At 41.3% G+C, this 15,633-nt stretch overlaps 1 protein-coding gene across 1 annotated transcript in view; it reads right to left on the minus strand.

Annotated features, from left to right (window-relative positions):
* Window positions 1–15,633, minus strand: part of SHPRH (SNF2 histone linker PHD RING helicase) — a 331,612-nt gene that overhangs the window by 229,118 nt on the left and 86,861 nt on the right. The window contains 4 exon segments of the mRNA XM_030194974.1: window positions 3,281–3,537; window positions 3,856–4,019; window positions 10,900–10,978; window positions 14,300–14,551. Coding sequence (XP_030050834.1) covers window positions 3,281–3,537; window positions 3,856–4,019; window positions 10,900–10,978; window positions 14,300–14,551 — 752 coding nt within the window.

Raw genomic sequence — 15,633 nt, forward strand, 5'->3', positions numbered from 1 at the left:
AGTGTAGATGAGATATTTAGACGTGAATAATGATTTCTATGAAGGTGATGAAACCTCTAAGGCTACTATTGCTCATTGGTAAAAGATATAATTTCTTCGACATATCTTTTTACAGGCAGACAACCATCCTAAGTGCTGTTGTAGGAGGTGGAAGGCCTCCAATTATTTAATATACAGAATAAATTCCTCATATTTGGACAGGGAGAAATGGAGGTTTTTCTCTTTCCAAAAACAGGAGAAAGCTTGCTGGAATAGCAAGTCACTTCACTCTCTACCTCCCCCCCCTCTTGCCAAGTCAGGTGATTAAACCTGATTGCCCACAATATCTCTCTCATTGAGCAAGATCAGGCCTCAGAGAATACTATAGACAGAAGTCTTTTCTCAGGTCTTTTGTATAAGGATATTTCAAAGCAAATGAGATTGGCTTTATCTTGTAACAGTGAGGGAAATAACACTTGCAGAAGACCAGGTAACACCTTATTTCCTTCTCTGCCTAGAACAATTCAAACACTATCTCCCTGATCCCTGGAGTCAATAGCAATAGTTCTATTAACAAGAGAAACCTAACACCTCTATAACTCTATAAGGAAGCAGTAATTAACTTTTGTCTCCTCTTTCAGAATAGGGGAAATACTAATTAAAGGTTCTGAGAAAATGTATTCTTGTAAAAGGCTGTATAGATGAATAGAAGAGGTCCAAAACATTTGGACAACAGACCAAATGCATCTTCAAAAGGAAATATAAACAGATGCTGTGTATTTTATTGATACTAGAGATCCTGACTGACTGTAAGGTGCTAACTAAGGGGGTGTGACAACCCCTCCCCCTTGTGCTCCCTTTTGTCTTGTAAGGGAAAAAAACCCCTATATAATATTTCTCTGCCAGATAGGAGGTTGGGCAGTGTACATCTCTTTTGGCTCCCAAGCCAGGGAGTTTGAAAGAATGTCCTGCTCCCACTTTCCATTGTAATTTCCATTTCTATATATGTTCTCATTTCTGTCATATTCTAGACTATTTCTATGACTATTTTTATTATTTATCCTAAATCTCTGGATAAAGAATAAACTTGTGTTTTTCCCCCAACGGAAGCTTCTCTTGGCTCTCTTTTCTGTGTTTTTGTTTTAAAGGCTTTAATCCACCTGTCAGTTTCTTAAGGTATAGTTGAGAGGGTTTGTCTGCGTAGTATTGCTGGCCTGATTGGACTCCGCCGGCCGCAAGAACAGGTGCAAACAGTGCTGAAAGCCTATTCCATGAGGGTAGTGAATATTTCCAGCGCAGAACTGCAAGCAGTTTCTCCTGCAGATATTTGTAGAGTGGCAACATGATTCTTGTATCATACCTTTTTGAAGCAGTGCAGACTAGGTGTGGTGCTTCTTTTAGAGCTTAAGTGCTCAGGGCTGTAGTTGCCGAATCCTACTCAACTTAAGGACCGCTTTGCTACACCCCACAAGCCCTGGCCTGGCCTAGTGAGGATGCTAATGAAGAAGAAATTAAATCTTACTTGCTAAATTTTCTTTCCTTTAGTCCTAAGAGATTAGCCCTAATTCTTGCCGTGACTCAAAATAAATGAGTATTATATTTTCTACTCAGTTTTTCTTCTCCACTCAAAGTTCAAGTTCTTCTTCTTACCTTGTTTCCTACAAAGTTTTTTTCACCAACATTTTATTTATTCATTTATAGCCCACCTATCAACTAAGTGGGTAACAGTTAAACAATTTGAAGGATGCATAAAGAAGGAATGAAAATTCCATGTTCGGTACAACTTTAGAAGGATTCCACTGCTTTGTTAATAAAATACTGAAGTGCTGGGGCTACACAGTGCCTTTATAGGGCAGAGCACACAATTCTGTATTCCCTATCTTCACCTGCTGGTCAATAGATACAACCCACAAGTTCTGAACTGGTCTGGTGGGACCAAAGGAAAGAAAATTAGCAGGGAAGATCTAATTTCTCTAGCTTAGACTCATAGCATGAATTATTTGAAAGTAAGCAAGTACGCTACTACACTAATATAAATAACTGATTGAGTCCAATATTTAACTAACATTTGGACATTTAAAAATCTGGCTTTTCTTCCTGTTGTCTAATTAGGCTTCTGTTCATTTCCTGGGAACTCTGCTGATGAGGACATGGGAGGGGGGAATCTCTACAAGTAGTCCCTTCTTTTAGATGACTGGATGGGTACTGGCGACCAGGCTGTTGAACATAAGAAATGTTAATTGTACTTTGTATGAACAGAAATGTCTTATTTTTGTATTTTAGTTTGTAAACTGCTTTGATGTTTTTTAAAAGGTGGTATAAAAATTGTTTTAATAAACATAAACTTAAATTGATTTAACTTATGAGCACAAATGTATGTTTATGGGTTAAAGCAAAAAATGAAGGAAATTATTTATTGAACTCTGATTATACTTTGCTAGATAGATGATCCTATGCACAGTGGGACAAGTGACTTACAATCCAAACTGGCTCAGCATTTATATAATAAACACTTGCTGTAATATGTTGTTAATGCTCACAGTGGTATTGAAGCTTACCAGTATAGTGTATGGATGGAGTTTTAGGCTCCCATTTCACATATACCCCCCAATATTCAGAATGAATTGACTACCTAAACGGCACTTAGCTGGCTATCTGGCGATATTCAGCGACAGATAGCCGGCTTTCCCTGCTGAATATCACCGGTTAGTGGCTAAAAGACAGCCAGTTATATCGCCCGATATAACCAGATATCTGGTGATTTTCAGAGTGGAGATGGCTAAGTTTCGTGGCTATATCTGGCCACCACAGTAGGTGGAATAACTTTGGCCGGCTCCAACTTAACTGGCCAGCGCTGAATATCGGCTTGGCCAGTTAAGTAGAAACTGGCCAAATTTAGATATTTAATGCTGGTCACCGGAAATGGCCTGGCATTGAATATCTGGGCTCAGTGCTGACCACGGGAGACAGCCTGGCTATCTCCCGCGATCTGAATATCAGCCCCATAATTCCTAATTATTTGATAACAGTAACTTTAACAAAACTCATTTTGGACTGGCCTTGGTGCCTAGAAAGGAAGATTTATGCTTCTTTAAGTATCGGGGCTCATTTCTGCTACATTCATGGAAATCGTGTGCTCCAGATTATTGAAGTATATATTCTATTGCTATGATAATAATTATTTAAAAAAAAAAAAACTGTAATTTTACAGCAGAAGTCCAGAAACTTCTCTATGTTCTCTCTCTCCATGTCAAAACTAAGTACAATTCTTCTGATTCACACTCAGCAGGAATCAGATTACCTTTTTTGTAAGGGGAGAAACTCTCCTCGCACTGCCTGAGGGTGGCAGCAGGCCTGCCTCAGTCTGAGTAGTGGGTACAGGATGGAAGTAACGGTCCTCCTATCCAGGCTGCCCAGTTTCAGGGCCCAATCAGAAATCTTCCGCAGCTTTGCCAAGGCATCCTGGCAGCAGACCTCATGCTGCCGGTGATAGAAATGGCGTTCCACAGGGGAAAAATGAAGCCAGTGAACATCCTCTGTCTGAGGAGGAATCTGGATCTGGAAGGGTGTGAAAACACATTTTAAAAAAGTCATACACATGCAAACTGCAAAAAAAAAAAAAAAAAAAAAAAAAGTTTGTTACAGGTGATATTTTACTGAGAAACTCTGGTGGGCCCTAATTCCAAATGATACTTCCTAAGACTTTCCCATTCATCTAACCTGTGACAGCTGCATTTTGATCATTTTTGTTTCTTCACAGGCCAGCGTGTATATTAAATCTGGATTTACATTCCACCCGAGGTATGTTTTCTCTCATACAGAACAGTTTTTCCACTCCATAAGAATAATCTTCAATGAAAGAAAATGCATGCACACCTGGTCAATCACATCCTTCTTTGCTGATCTCCACATTATCTTAGCAATGAGGTGATAGAGAGGTGTGGGGTTTTTCCTGCAATAAGGTCGATACAAAAGCTGATCCCACCAGTGTTTCACCCAATAGGGGTCAAAGCCTAAAAACAGTACTAAGCCATATAAATCTAGAGAGAAAGAAAGTAGAATTTGTTACATACTAGTCAACAACTTATCTGCATTGTAAAGGAGGTGACATCTACAGTTAACAGATAACATTCTTGGAATACAAGTTTGAGCTTTCCTTCTGCAAGCAAATGTATGTGTAACACTTAGGATGCAGCACAATTTTGCATTGTGCCCAAATGCAACTGAATACCAAAAATGGTATGAAAATTAAACTTAAATTATTGCATGCATGTTGATGTGCTGAGTAGTGCTTAGACAGCGATTCCAGCTATGTGGTACTAAGACCAGTGCCGGGCAGACTTCTACGGTCTGTGTACCACGTATGGCAAGACAGATTAGGATATGCTGCACAGGGCTTTGACAGCAACTTCAGTAGTAGGGACATAAGGACAGTGACAGTGCCAGGCAGGCTTCTACTGTCTATGTCCCAAAAATGGCAAAGAAAAATCAGAGTCAAATATATGTATGGTTTAGTCATGAAGTGATAATGAGTGTGATTGTTAAACATAGTAACATAGTAGATGATGGCAGAAAAAGATCAGAAAAAGACATCTAGTCTGCCCAACAATTTAAACTCATATGTGCTACTTTGTGTGTATACCTGACCTTGATTTGTTGGGCAGAACAGATGAACTATTTAGGTCTGCTGTCATCTACTATGTTAAATCAGCCCAACAAAGGCAGTATGACTAATTTTTTACTGCAATATGACTGCGATTAGAGGTCTCCCTGTGGGAGGGGATTCAAAGGGAGCTACAATCTGGGCCACCAGACAAAGGAACTAACAAAAAAACGAACACATTTCTCACATTACCATAGCCATGAAGCTGAGATTTTTGTATATGATTAAAAGCATGAGAACAGTCCCCCACTATCTATGGAAGGTGCTCCTGAAGGCAGGGTTAGGACAGGTATTGAAACATGCACATTAGGCAAAAGAAAGGGTTCTTGAGGGTACTTTTCTCTTAGGCAATTTTTGGAGTTAAAATATATACTTATTTTTGACTAGTGGGGAAAACATGCAGAGCAAGGTTCATGAAAATCTTCCCTACCCCTTTGCAAATACATTGCTTTGGGGGTGGAAGCAGTTTATGAGGAGGTGGGGCAACTGACAGGGTGATAGTTTTGTGGCATGGAGGCAACCGTTTGGGTTTGTTGGGGATGAGTCAGTATGTAGAATGGTGGAGTGGTTGTGATAATTTTGGGGTTTGGGCAGTTTGCAGGGCGGCAGAACAGTTACAAGGGGTAGTTTTTAGAAATGGGATAATTTGCAAGGTGATGAAGCAGGTGTGGGCGAGTAGCTTGTTTGGTAGCTCTTGAGGTGGGACAGTTTGCAGGGTAGTGGAACAGTTGCAGGGGGATAGCTGTTTGCAGTGCAGAAATTGTTTTTATGGAGGGGGGAGAGGCTGAGAGGGAAGAGAATAGAGGTGAGGCAGTATAAAAGGAGGAGTACCCTAACTGCTGTGATTCACTGTGGGGTCCCTTTTACCAAGCTGCGTGAAAAAGGTCCTGCACTAGTGGCGGGGGCCGTTTTTCCCACAGCTGGTAAAAGCCCCCCAAAAATGGCCACGCAGTGAGACAACTCTTACCGCGTGACAATGAGGCAGAGAGCCCTTACCACCACCCACTGAGGCGGTGATAAGGGCTCCCGCGCTAACCGGACAACGCATGGTGATGCCCGATTATTGCCAGGTTAGCGCCGCGCAAGCCATTTCCAGGGGTTTACTTTTTCCCCCAGAAATGGTGCGCACCCGGGGCAGGAATACCACTGGTAGCCACGTTGGGCCAGCAGTAGTCCCGAAGAGCAAGCGGTAAGCCCGCACTGGGCTTACCGCAGATCTGTAAAAGGGCCCCATATGAATGGTTTCTATGCTACAGAAACTGGAATTCCTCCCACAGAAATGCACTGTGCCATTTTTCAAACGTGATGTGTCTTTTTACTGTTTTTTTTTCATGCCACATGTACATCCTATTCAACTAAATTTTCAGAGAGTTATTTTGCCCTAGACTGCAGATGTTGTGAATTTCTTTTGTATAATTATTTCCAATTTCCATTAGACTGAAAAGAATAAAAATGAATGGAAAGCCAACAGATATAAAGCATCCGCGAACTTTACAACAAAAATATTAAGCATGACAATTGTCCTTTTATAGGAAACCAATGTTAAACAACTACAAGTAGTAATAGTCACTTTTTGTCAGCTAAAAATGTTACAGCAAGGTCTGAAACTAATGAACAAGCAACAATGTAGGTAAGAAGTCAGGATTCGATTCATAGCCTCGGGCTAGCAAGAGCTGATAAAATGTGTTCAGAGCTGCTGGGAGAGAGTCTTGCCTCTCATTCAAAGTGTCGTTTCTGCAATAACAAGACTAGAAGCAGAAAATGACAATGAATTAAAAAAACATACAGGATAGCAGAATGTAGATGTGTAAGTCAAATGATTTTAAAAAGCTTTTCGCAGTTGTTTGCTTGTATGTTACCACAGCCACACATGCATCAATCAGTGTTCTCCCAGAACTTTTTGCCAGCCAGGTGGCATGAAGGAAAAGCCAGGTGAGGCTACTTATAAATGCAACAACATGTAAAGTACATGTATAATCCAAGACAAAAACTGAACAATTTAAAATGAACTGATTTAATGATAATTTGTGCAACAAAAGAAAAGCCCTAACTAATGGCCAATCTTACTACACACAAAGAGTGTAGTGCATTTGTGTGTTTGCGTGTATATACACTATACATACATACAGTCCGTTCCACTTATGCACATGTCTAATAAGTGAACAGTCTGTTTATCTGAATGCCTCAGCATTGGTACCATTTTTCTGCCAGCAAATGTAAAAAGTAAAGACGTTAGTTTAGCGCACCAGCTTTAAGCGCATGCTTCACTTACATGCATAAACTTGATAGGTTCCATTGACAAGAGAACTCCATATAAGGGCTCAACTGCCCAGCCCACCCAGTGACTTGTCAATAGTCATCACTTCTGCTCACGCTAGAACTCAAACAAAGCATAAGGAGCACGCCAGACTCTGCCACCCTACCACATTGGCTCCCAGCTTTGTGATGCACAACTACTGCACGGTGCAGCCAGCTGTACATCATAAAGCTGGGAGCCAATGAGGGAGTGTGGTTCAGTGCTGGTACTCACCTCACACTTTCTTTAAGTGCCAGTGCAATTGGAGGTAGAAGTAACAGCACACCAATGTGAAGATATCAGGTGGACTAGGCATGGGAGCATAAGCTGTGTGTGGTAGCTAAGGCACAATTTACAAAGGGTCAATGTACTTCCCCTCAATCTTGTCTCCTATCCCTTCACCCACACTCCCCTGCCCCTTATACTGTTGCCCATTTACCTCCTCTCTTCCCACACCCTCTCACTCCCTCTACTTTTTCTTCCCCTCCTGTTGCCTTACCTCCATCTTCCTATCCTAACCCCACCCACACTTCTCCTCTGTTCTTATCTCTTTACTCTTCTCCTTGTGCCTTGAGCTTCCCTGACTCTGCCCACCACCCCTCCCTTTTACCCCACACCTCTTTCTTTCCATCCTGCCCCAGTCTCACCTCATCTCTCTTCCCCTCTTGCCACTTAAACTCTCCCAACTATACTCACAACCCCTATCCCTCTGTACCCCTTTGCCCCCATGTCTTCCATTCCAAGACCCAACCCCATCCCACACTCACCACTTTGTGCTCCAGTTCCTCCCCTTCTCTCTTTCCCCCTCAATCCTGATCAGGCCAAAATAAAAGTATTGGATCTAGAAGGCCAATTCTCCTCCAACCACCATGACAATGATGACTCACCTCTCTTTCTTCCTTCAATGGCCTGTGGAGATGCTGTAGCTATGTGTGTGGGGGAGGGGGGAGACACAATCATAACTTATCTCAACCAACACCTTCCCAACTGCCGAGGAATTAAATACAAGACCTACTACGCATCCAGTTTCTCCTTTCTGGGCAGCCAGCTTTGGAATACACTACCAAGATCTATCCGATTAATCAACGATTACTTACCATTTAGAAAAATGCTGAAAGCCCATCTCTTTAAGCAAGCCTACTCTAATGTCCCAACCTAATTTTATTAACCTCCACTCCCAATTCTGTTCTGACACTAATACCGACCTCATCATTGGCTTTACTTACCCCACCTCCCCATTCTCCCTCTACTCATCCCAACCTTTCTTCTCCATCTCTCCTTTACTATATCCCTCCTTACCCAATTTCCCCAACCTATACTATCCTATCCTGTTTACTCTCCCTTATCCTAATCATTCATTATCAAGCTTCAACTTTATCATGTTTCATTACAGTTTGAAATTTTTTCTCTCCTTATTAGACTCTGTATTTCATATTACTATGTAAGCCGCATTGAACCTGAGGGCTTGGAGGAGTGAGTACAAGAGGTTGCACTCTTCAGTGTTGTTTGAACTACAGTCTCCCAACACACATAAGCTTTCCTCATATGGTACTAAAGCCAAACAAACTCTGCACTGAAGAATCCCATGGCCCTCGCCCCAACAATGGGTACAGAGCATGGCCAGTACATTTCCCCATAAAACTCACCAAATAAAAACATATTTCACTAACAGCAACATAAATCCTCTCAGTAATAAACATCAATATTGAGAAGTAATAAAACTCTACAAAATGTCACTCAAAACCTAGAGCAAATCTACCATGCCAGCACTAATTTCCAAGAAAAAGGCCCTACCTACAAAAGCAGTACCCTAAATATTTCAGTGGGCCACACAACTTCAGTACATCTACTGGGGAAAACTGAACAAACCAAATTACTACAGACTGCTAAACAGAAAATTTCATGCTAAAAGAATACCTGAACTTGGTCATGCACACAGAATACAGATACCAAATATGAAATAATTAACCACAAACTAAAAATACAGTAGAAATATGTAGTCGGAAATTAAACCAAAACCCCAAGAAGCCAGACCTTGCATGTAACAACACTAGAGAAATATATATTCCCCCCCACCCCATGCTGTGCAAAATATTGACTCCCTGGCTACAGAGAGTGCCAAGCCTCCATGAACCTGCAGAAAATACAGCTTGATAGTGGGTTTTGGGGTCGCCTCCCAAATTTCTGCTCTGAGCTCCATCCATAGCTAACATCAGATATATATAATATATATATATATTATATATATATATATTCCCAAAACTGACAAATTCTAATCAATAAATAGAAAATGAAGTTATTTTTCTACCTTTATTGTCTGGTCATTTTATTTTATTTTTTAATTGTATTGATCCCAGACTCAGGTTTCTACTTTCCTCTTGTCTTCTCTTAACTCTTACCAGTATCTCCTGTCTATTTGATATTTCTTCATTCTCCATGTCCATTATCCATCTTCTCTCTGTGTTTCTATCATCTCCCTAAATTTCAGCATCTCCCTTCTCTGTGTCCATATCCCTCCTCCTATTTTTGGCATTGCCCCTGTATATCTCCTATCCTCCCATATCCAGCATTGCCCCTATGTGTACCTGTCTCCTCCCCCACTTTGTTCAGGAACATTCTTGTTTCTCTATCCTCCTATACTCTGCATCACCCCTTTATGTCTTAGCCCTACTCTCAGTGTCCAGAATCACCCCTCTATGTCTTTACCCCCTCCCCGTCTAGCATCGCCCCTGTGTGTCCATGTCCAAATGCTCCAGCATCTCTCTTTTTTGTTCCTATCCCTTCCTGGCTGAATTCTCACCTCTCTCTTCCCTCCATACCCAACACTGTCTCTTCTCTGTCCTATGCTTCCCACACTTCCATATGGTCCAGCATATCTCTTTCCTCTCTGCCCCGCTTAGCATTTCCTCCCTCTCTTTTGTCCATGGCCTACAGGTTGGCATCTTTCCCAGTCTCTCTTCCCTTCTCTCCATTCTGCAGTCCAGCATCTCTCTCTCTTACTTTTGCACTTCCTCTATAGTCTGGTATATCCCCCTCTCTTCCTAGTTCTCTCATGGTAGTCCAGCATCTCTTCTGTCTCCCTCCCTGCAGAAGTCCAGAACCTCTTCCTCTCCTTTTCCCTCCCATGGCTCCAGCACATCTCTCTCTCCCCCACACCCTGCAAGTCTAGTACCTTTCCCTCAGCCCCTCCCCGAGTCCTTCACCTCGCCCTCTTCTTCCTGTAGCCTGCCCCCTCCACCAATCTAGTACCTCTCTTTCTTCCTTAACTCCCCCCACCGGTCCTTCAAATGTGTCTTCTTTGCCAGCAGTGGCAACAGCGTTTACAGGCATCCAGGGCTGACAAAGGATCCTACCTTGTGTTGTGTCCCGCCCTTATGATGCAACTTCCTGTTTATGTATGGGCAGGACATGGTAGAAGGAAGGATCCTGCATAAGCCCTGGTTGCCTTTAAATGCTGCTGCTGCCACTGCTGGAAAAGAAGAAAAGTTCAAAGGACTGGTGGTGGTGGCAAGAGAGCTGAGGAAGAAAAAAACAGAGGAACTGGACTTGCTGGGGGGGGTGGGGGACTGTAGGAAAAAGAGGGAGAGATGTTGCACCTGCTGCGGGAGAAGAGAAGAGGGAAGGGAAGAGAAGAAAATGTTGCAAACTTTAGAGAAACAAAAAAAGAAAAAAAAATAAGAGTCAAAAGCGGGGCTGGAAATTTACTGAATCCTTTGAAGGCCCTGACCACATTCTACAGCTGGAGGGAAGGGGACAGAGTGTGGAGGGAGAGATACAGGATCACAAGTGGGGGGGGAGGGGAGAGGTACTGGCAGTCAGTAAAAAATCAGCTGCAGCGCCCCTTCAAAAGGTCCTGGGGAAACTGCTTTACTTCTTAAATTTCTTCAGCAACTGTTATTCCATAGCATTGCACCAATAAATAAAATATATGCTTTGAAACATTCTATGTAAACTATTTCACCTTCTAATCCTCGCTGTACCGGAGTACCAGTGACACACCAGCGATTGATTCCACTTAATCGCAAAGCCATTTCAGCTGCCTAAGAAAAGAGAACAGAGAATAGACAAACATATGAATAAACAAGTCCTATTACATTTAAGTTTCAACAAATACATTATTTACTCTCACTAATTTATTCATGCAAAATATTTTTTTTTATCTTAACAGATGACTTTACCTAGTTACAGTTTATTAATATTTGATCAAACACCTTTTTTAACAATATAAATCAAGGAGATGTACAATAAAATCAATGTTCAGAAAAGAGCACCATTAAAACAACAGAAAAGGTTAAAAAAAACCACATCGGTATCATCAATTGGTGTTATAAACATACCACAACAAACTGTCCTGAAGGGGCCTGAGATACCCTGAACGATGATTGGGGGCGGACCTCTGGAATAACACAGCTGGACAAATGGATATAAATGAAAGTAAGTGTATATTTAATAGGATCCTGAGGCCTGTTAAGATCACAGGGCCAGGAATGCAGGGAAAAATACCTCTGCAGTTCAATTAGCAGTCTTAAAGCAGGTTGCGGTGACGTACCTGGGGCTTCGATTCCTTCTTCCCTCTGGTCCTCCTTAACCTCAGTCAGGACCTGTCTTATATACTTCCTGGTCTAGGCACCACCCCTTCTCCAAACTCACTTCCACCCAGGCGGGACGAGTGCTTTTAAGGTGGCTCAGGCTGTCTATGGGACTATTCTTAAGGGTGGGGCAGGGTTCTATGAACCCCCTTCACAATGGACAATAAATGAGAAATATATAGGTGGTAGCAAAATGCCTGGACATTTGCACCAGCAATATTTCAGGATAAGGGAGATCCGTAACAGAAAGTTCCCTAATAGTTAATGAGGTGGAGAAAATGATAGAAAGGCCTCCACCTCGTTTTGATATTCTAGTAGTAGATAGTGTTGAACAAGTTGAAGGCATGCACCGGTAAAGATAACTCTCTTCACCTGGAAGAAGCCATGTTTCCACCAAGCAGAGTAAGTCTAGTTTATGGAAGATTAGTAGGTCCTGAACCAACAAAGATTTCTTCCAGAGTGGCCGAAAATTTAACAGACATGCATGCCAGAGGGATGTCTCGTTATACTTCCATTTTGCAGAACTTATTTGAGATGTTCAGTTGAGAGGTTGAACAGCTGCATTGGAGTCCCGTGGGACTAACCTCATGTGACTTGGCCTTGGGGTGACTATATAATAGCATTTAACCTTTAAATTTTTTGTCTACCTATGGGACACAACTGTATGTGAAAATAGATGATATCGGGGATAAGGTTATTGCTAAGGATAGCACTCATTGACATCTACATGCAAACAGATTATTGACAAGGACCGAATCCATGAGGACCCTCTTGACTACAAAAAAAACACTAAGTGCCTATCTTTTTGATTCTTTTGTTTGAGTACAATGCAGATAGCACAACATTAGGTGCTTTACTATCACATAGATTATATATCTAGCTGTTGAGTGATTTTAGCACATTTGTTGTTATTTTTGATGTGCGTGAGGTTTTGATTGGAGTAAGTGACAGTATTGACTCACTCGGTTCTGAGATTTGTGAGGGTTCAGCATTTAAATATTAAGAATTAATTTATTATGAACACGGGTGTTTTTGTTCAAAAGATTTAACAAAAAATGTATCTATGAGAAGTTCTATGATTGAGAAATTCGTCCACTCTAAGAGGTGTCACTTTATAGTGGTGCCTCATTTGGGTGAGTTAATAACTCTGAGAACATCTCTGTAATTATTTAATTATAATTGGTCACCCAGAACCGTTCTAGGTCAATCCTCTCACTTAATTATCTTCTAGTTAGAGTATTCTCTGGTATCATACCATTTGTTTTATCTTCTCCAGAGAAAAATTTGGGAACGTTTTTTGACAAGCGGGATACCTGAAGCAGTATCCGAAAAACAGGGATTACATTAAATCAAATTATCTCCCTAGTGAGCAAGACAATTCCAAGCTTATCAGTGCTGTGGCCACATATCACAGGAATAGAAAAACCCAGGGGCATGCTATAATCCACTAGGAAAGCAAGTGAAGACGATGGCAGTGCAGGGGGAGCTTGAACAAAAGTACCAACAGATGAAAATGAAAACAATAAACCATAAAAACAATAGAATTGGTAAAAATACCATGTCTTTGCTTGCCTAAGAAGCACAATATAGTTTACTTTCAGTAGATAGTAAGCAATACCTGTAGCTAACTACATACAAATCTCTTTAGGGCTAGTCAGTGGAAACTGATTTTGGAAAACCACAGGATGCCTCATTGGATAAAATGGTATTATTCTTTTAAAAAGGGAGAAAGAGAAAAAAAAAGACAGTCTAAACACTTTAGTTTCCAAAATGTGACTAATAATGATTATCTTGGTGCTTAAATTTTACACTGAATTTTGATTTTGTCAATATGACTATGAGGCATAAAAAGAAGCCACTTTTCTGTTTTACTTTCCATTACTGTTCCTATCCCCAACAAAGAGTAAGAAAAAACTGCTACCAAACTGGTATTTTACAACAGGGTACACTGTCACCCCCCCCCCCCCCCAAAAAAAAAAAAAAAAAAAAGATCAACCATGTGTTGTGGAAAACATTGTAACTGAAGGTGCTGGAGCTCATTCACCAAGTAAACTTTTGAGAGTTTATCATGAATCATGTGGTAACATCAGTTAGCATATCTGGGTTTAAAAAAGGTTTCAACAAGATCCTGGAGAAAAAGTCCGTAATCTGCTCTTAAAATAGACATGGGGAAAGCCAATACTTATCCTGGAATCAGTAGCATTGAATCTTGCTATTCTTTGGGATTCTGCCAGGAATTTGTGACCTGGATTGGCTACTGTTCAAAGCAAAATACTGGGCCACATGAACTATCCGTCTGACCCAGTATAGCTTATCCTAAACCTCCAATAGGGTTGCCACAGCACTTATGGGACTGCCCTACCAACTAAGAGTCCGTCCTACTGGGGATAGAGCACCAACCTGACTTGAGGGTCACTCTGTCTCTCCACATAGCACTGAGCAACTCGTTAGCACTAGGCTTGGCACCTCGCTTAAAAGTAAAAAGATCAAATTATATTGACTTGTGACTGTTAATTATCAGTATAGATTATGTTAAATTAGCCTTAAGCTGCTTGTACTTGACAGTCAAACCCAAGAAAAAACATTTCTTAGTAAAGATCTCCAAAAGAAAGGAATCAAAGGGCCTTTTACTGAAGCGCATATCGCAAGGACAAATTAATTATAGAATGTTGAGGGATAAACATGTAAGAACTTTCTGGTTCATCAAAGAGGAGCGAATATGAAAATTTCTCCACAGTTCAGTGACTTGGCCTATCTGTCAGGTTGCCTAACCTTTGCAGTGGTGCATTCTACCATCTGTGCTTCATCCAGGCAGATCCTCCACCACTCCACTGCAACCAATGGGCTGGGGATTGCCATGTATCGCTTGTGGTTTCTAAAGCGTCGCCCATCTTCACTGTTGCTGTGAGGAATATCTACGTAGTTTAGTTCTGTGCGCAGGACATCATATGTTGTGATGACAACATCCTGCTCCGCCAACATGTGAGGCTGTAGGAAGCCATGCTTCTTTACCCCTTGATACACCTACATAAAAAGACAAAACATACCTTAATTCACCTTCAAAGAAAAGCTTACTTTTTCAACCTAGAGCCATGGTTTTCAACCTGTGGTCTGAAAACCTCTGGAGATCCATGAGACCTTATGGAGAAGTCCAAAGGACACGGAGAAGGAGAAAGTCTTTTCACGTTAGAAGGAGACAGACACTATTGGGGACTAGCTGGATGGGAGAGGGCAGGGGAGAGAGATTAGTAATGTCTGGCTTGAGGGGAAGAAGAAAAAAAGACAGTATAAGGGAAGTAAGAGAGATACAGAGTGTGGGGACTGGCTGTGTGGAGGAAGAGAAAGAAAGAATGCTGAAGAAATAAGGAAAAGGAAGTAGTGTCAGGATTAGTGCTCAGAAGCGAAGAGTGGTGGTCCCACACAACTCAAAAAGGTTGGGAGCATCTGACCTAGAAGATACCAGATAAGTAGCAGCTTTATAAGCATGCAACTTCTGCAAACTATTTCCAACAAATGCACCAAATCCAAAGTCATTCACAAAAGGTACAAATTCAAATGCAAATTCCTTGCTTACTATTTCAAAGCTCCAATTTCCAGTTTGGAAAACATGGTCATTAAAGAGCCCTTTTATTAAGCTGCAGAAAGCGGTAGTGTGTGCATAGCACAACTTAAAATGGCTTAAAGCACGAAGCACTCAGGCATCCTGCGGTAAGTTCCAAACTGGCGCTTGCTAACCATTCACTAAAAAATATTTAAAAAATTTTTTGTTGGAGAGTACATGTCTGGGGGGGAGGGGCAAGAAATGGGCATTCCTATGCTACTCAGCGCAGCTACATTACCATGCGCTGATAAGTGCAGGATTAGGGAAAGGGGATGAGATTTGATATACTGCCTTTCTGTAGTTACACTTGAAGTGGTTTACATATTACATACAGGTACTTATTTGTACCTGGAGACATGGAGGACTATTGCGTGTGCCCTTACTACCTACAAAATAGGTGATGGTAAGTGCTCAAGTGGTAATTCCTTTTAAAAGCCATATAATAGCAACATCAGTACATGGCCCTTAAAAGAAAAAAAAATTAAATAGAAAACTGGTCATTTTC

Source organism: Microcaecilia unicolor, chromosome 3, assembly GCF_901765095.1.
Source record: "Microcaecilia unicolor chromosome 3, aMicUni1.1, whole genome shotgun sequence".
NCBI lineage: Eukaryota > Metazoa > Chordata > Amphibia > Gymnophiona > Siphonopidae > Microcaecilia > Microcaecilia unicolor.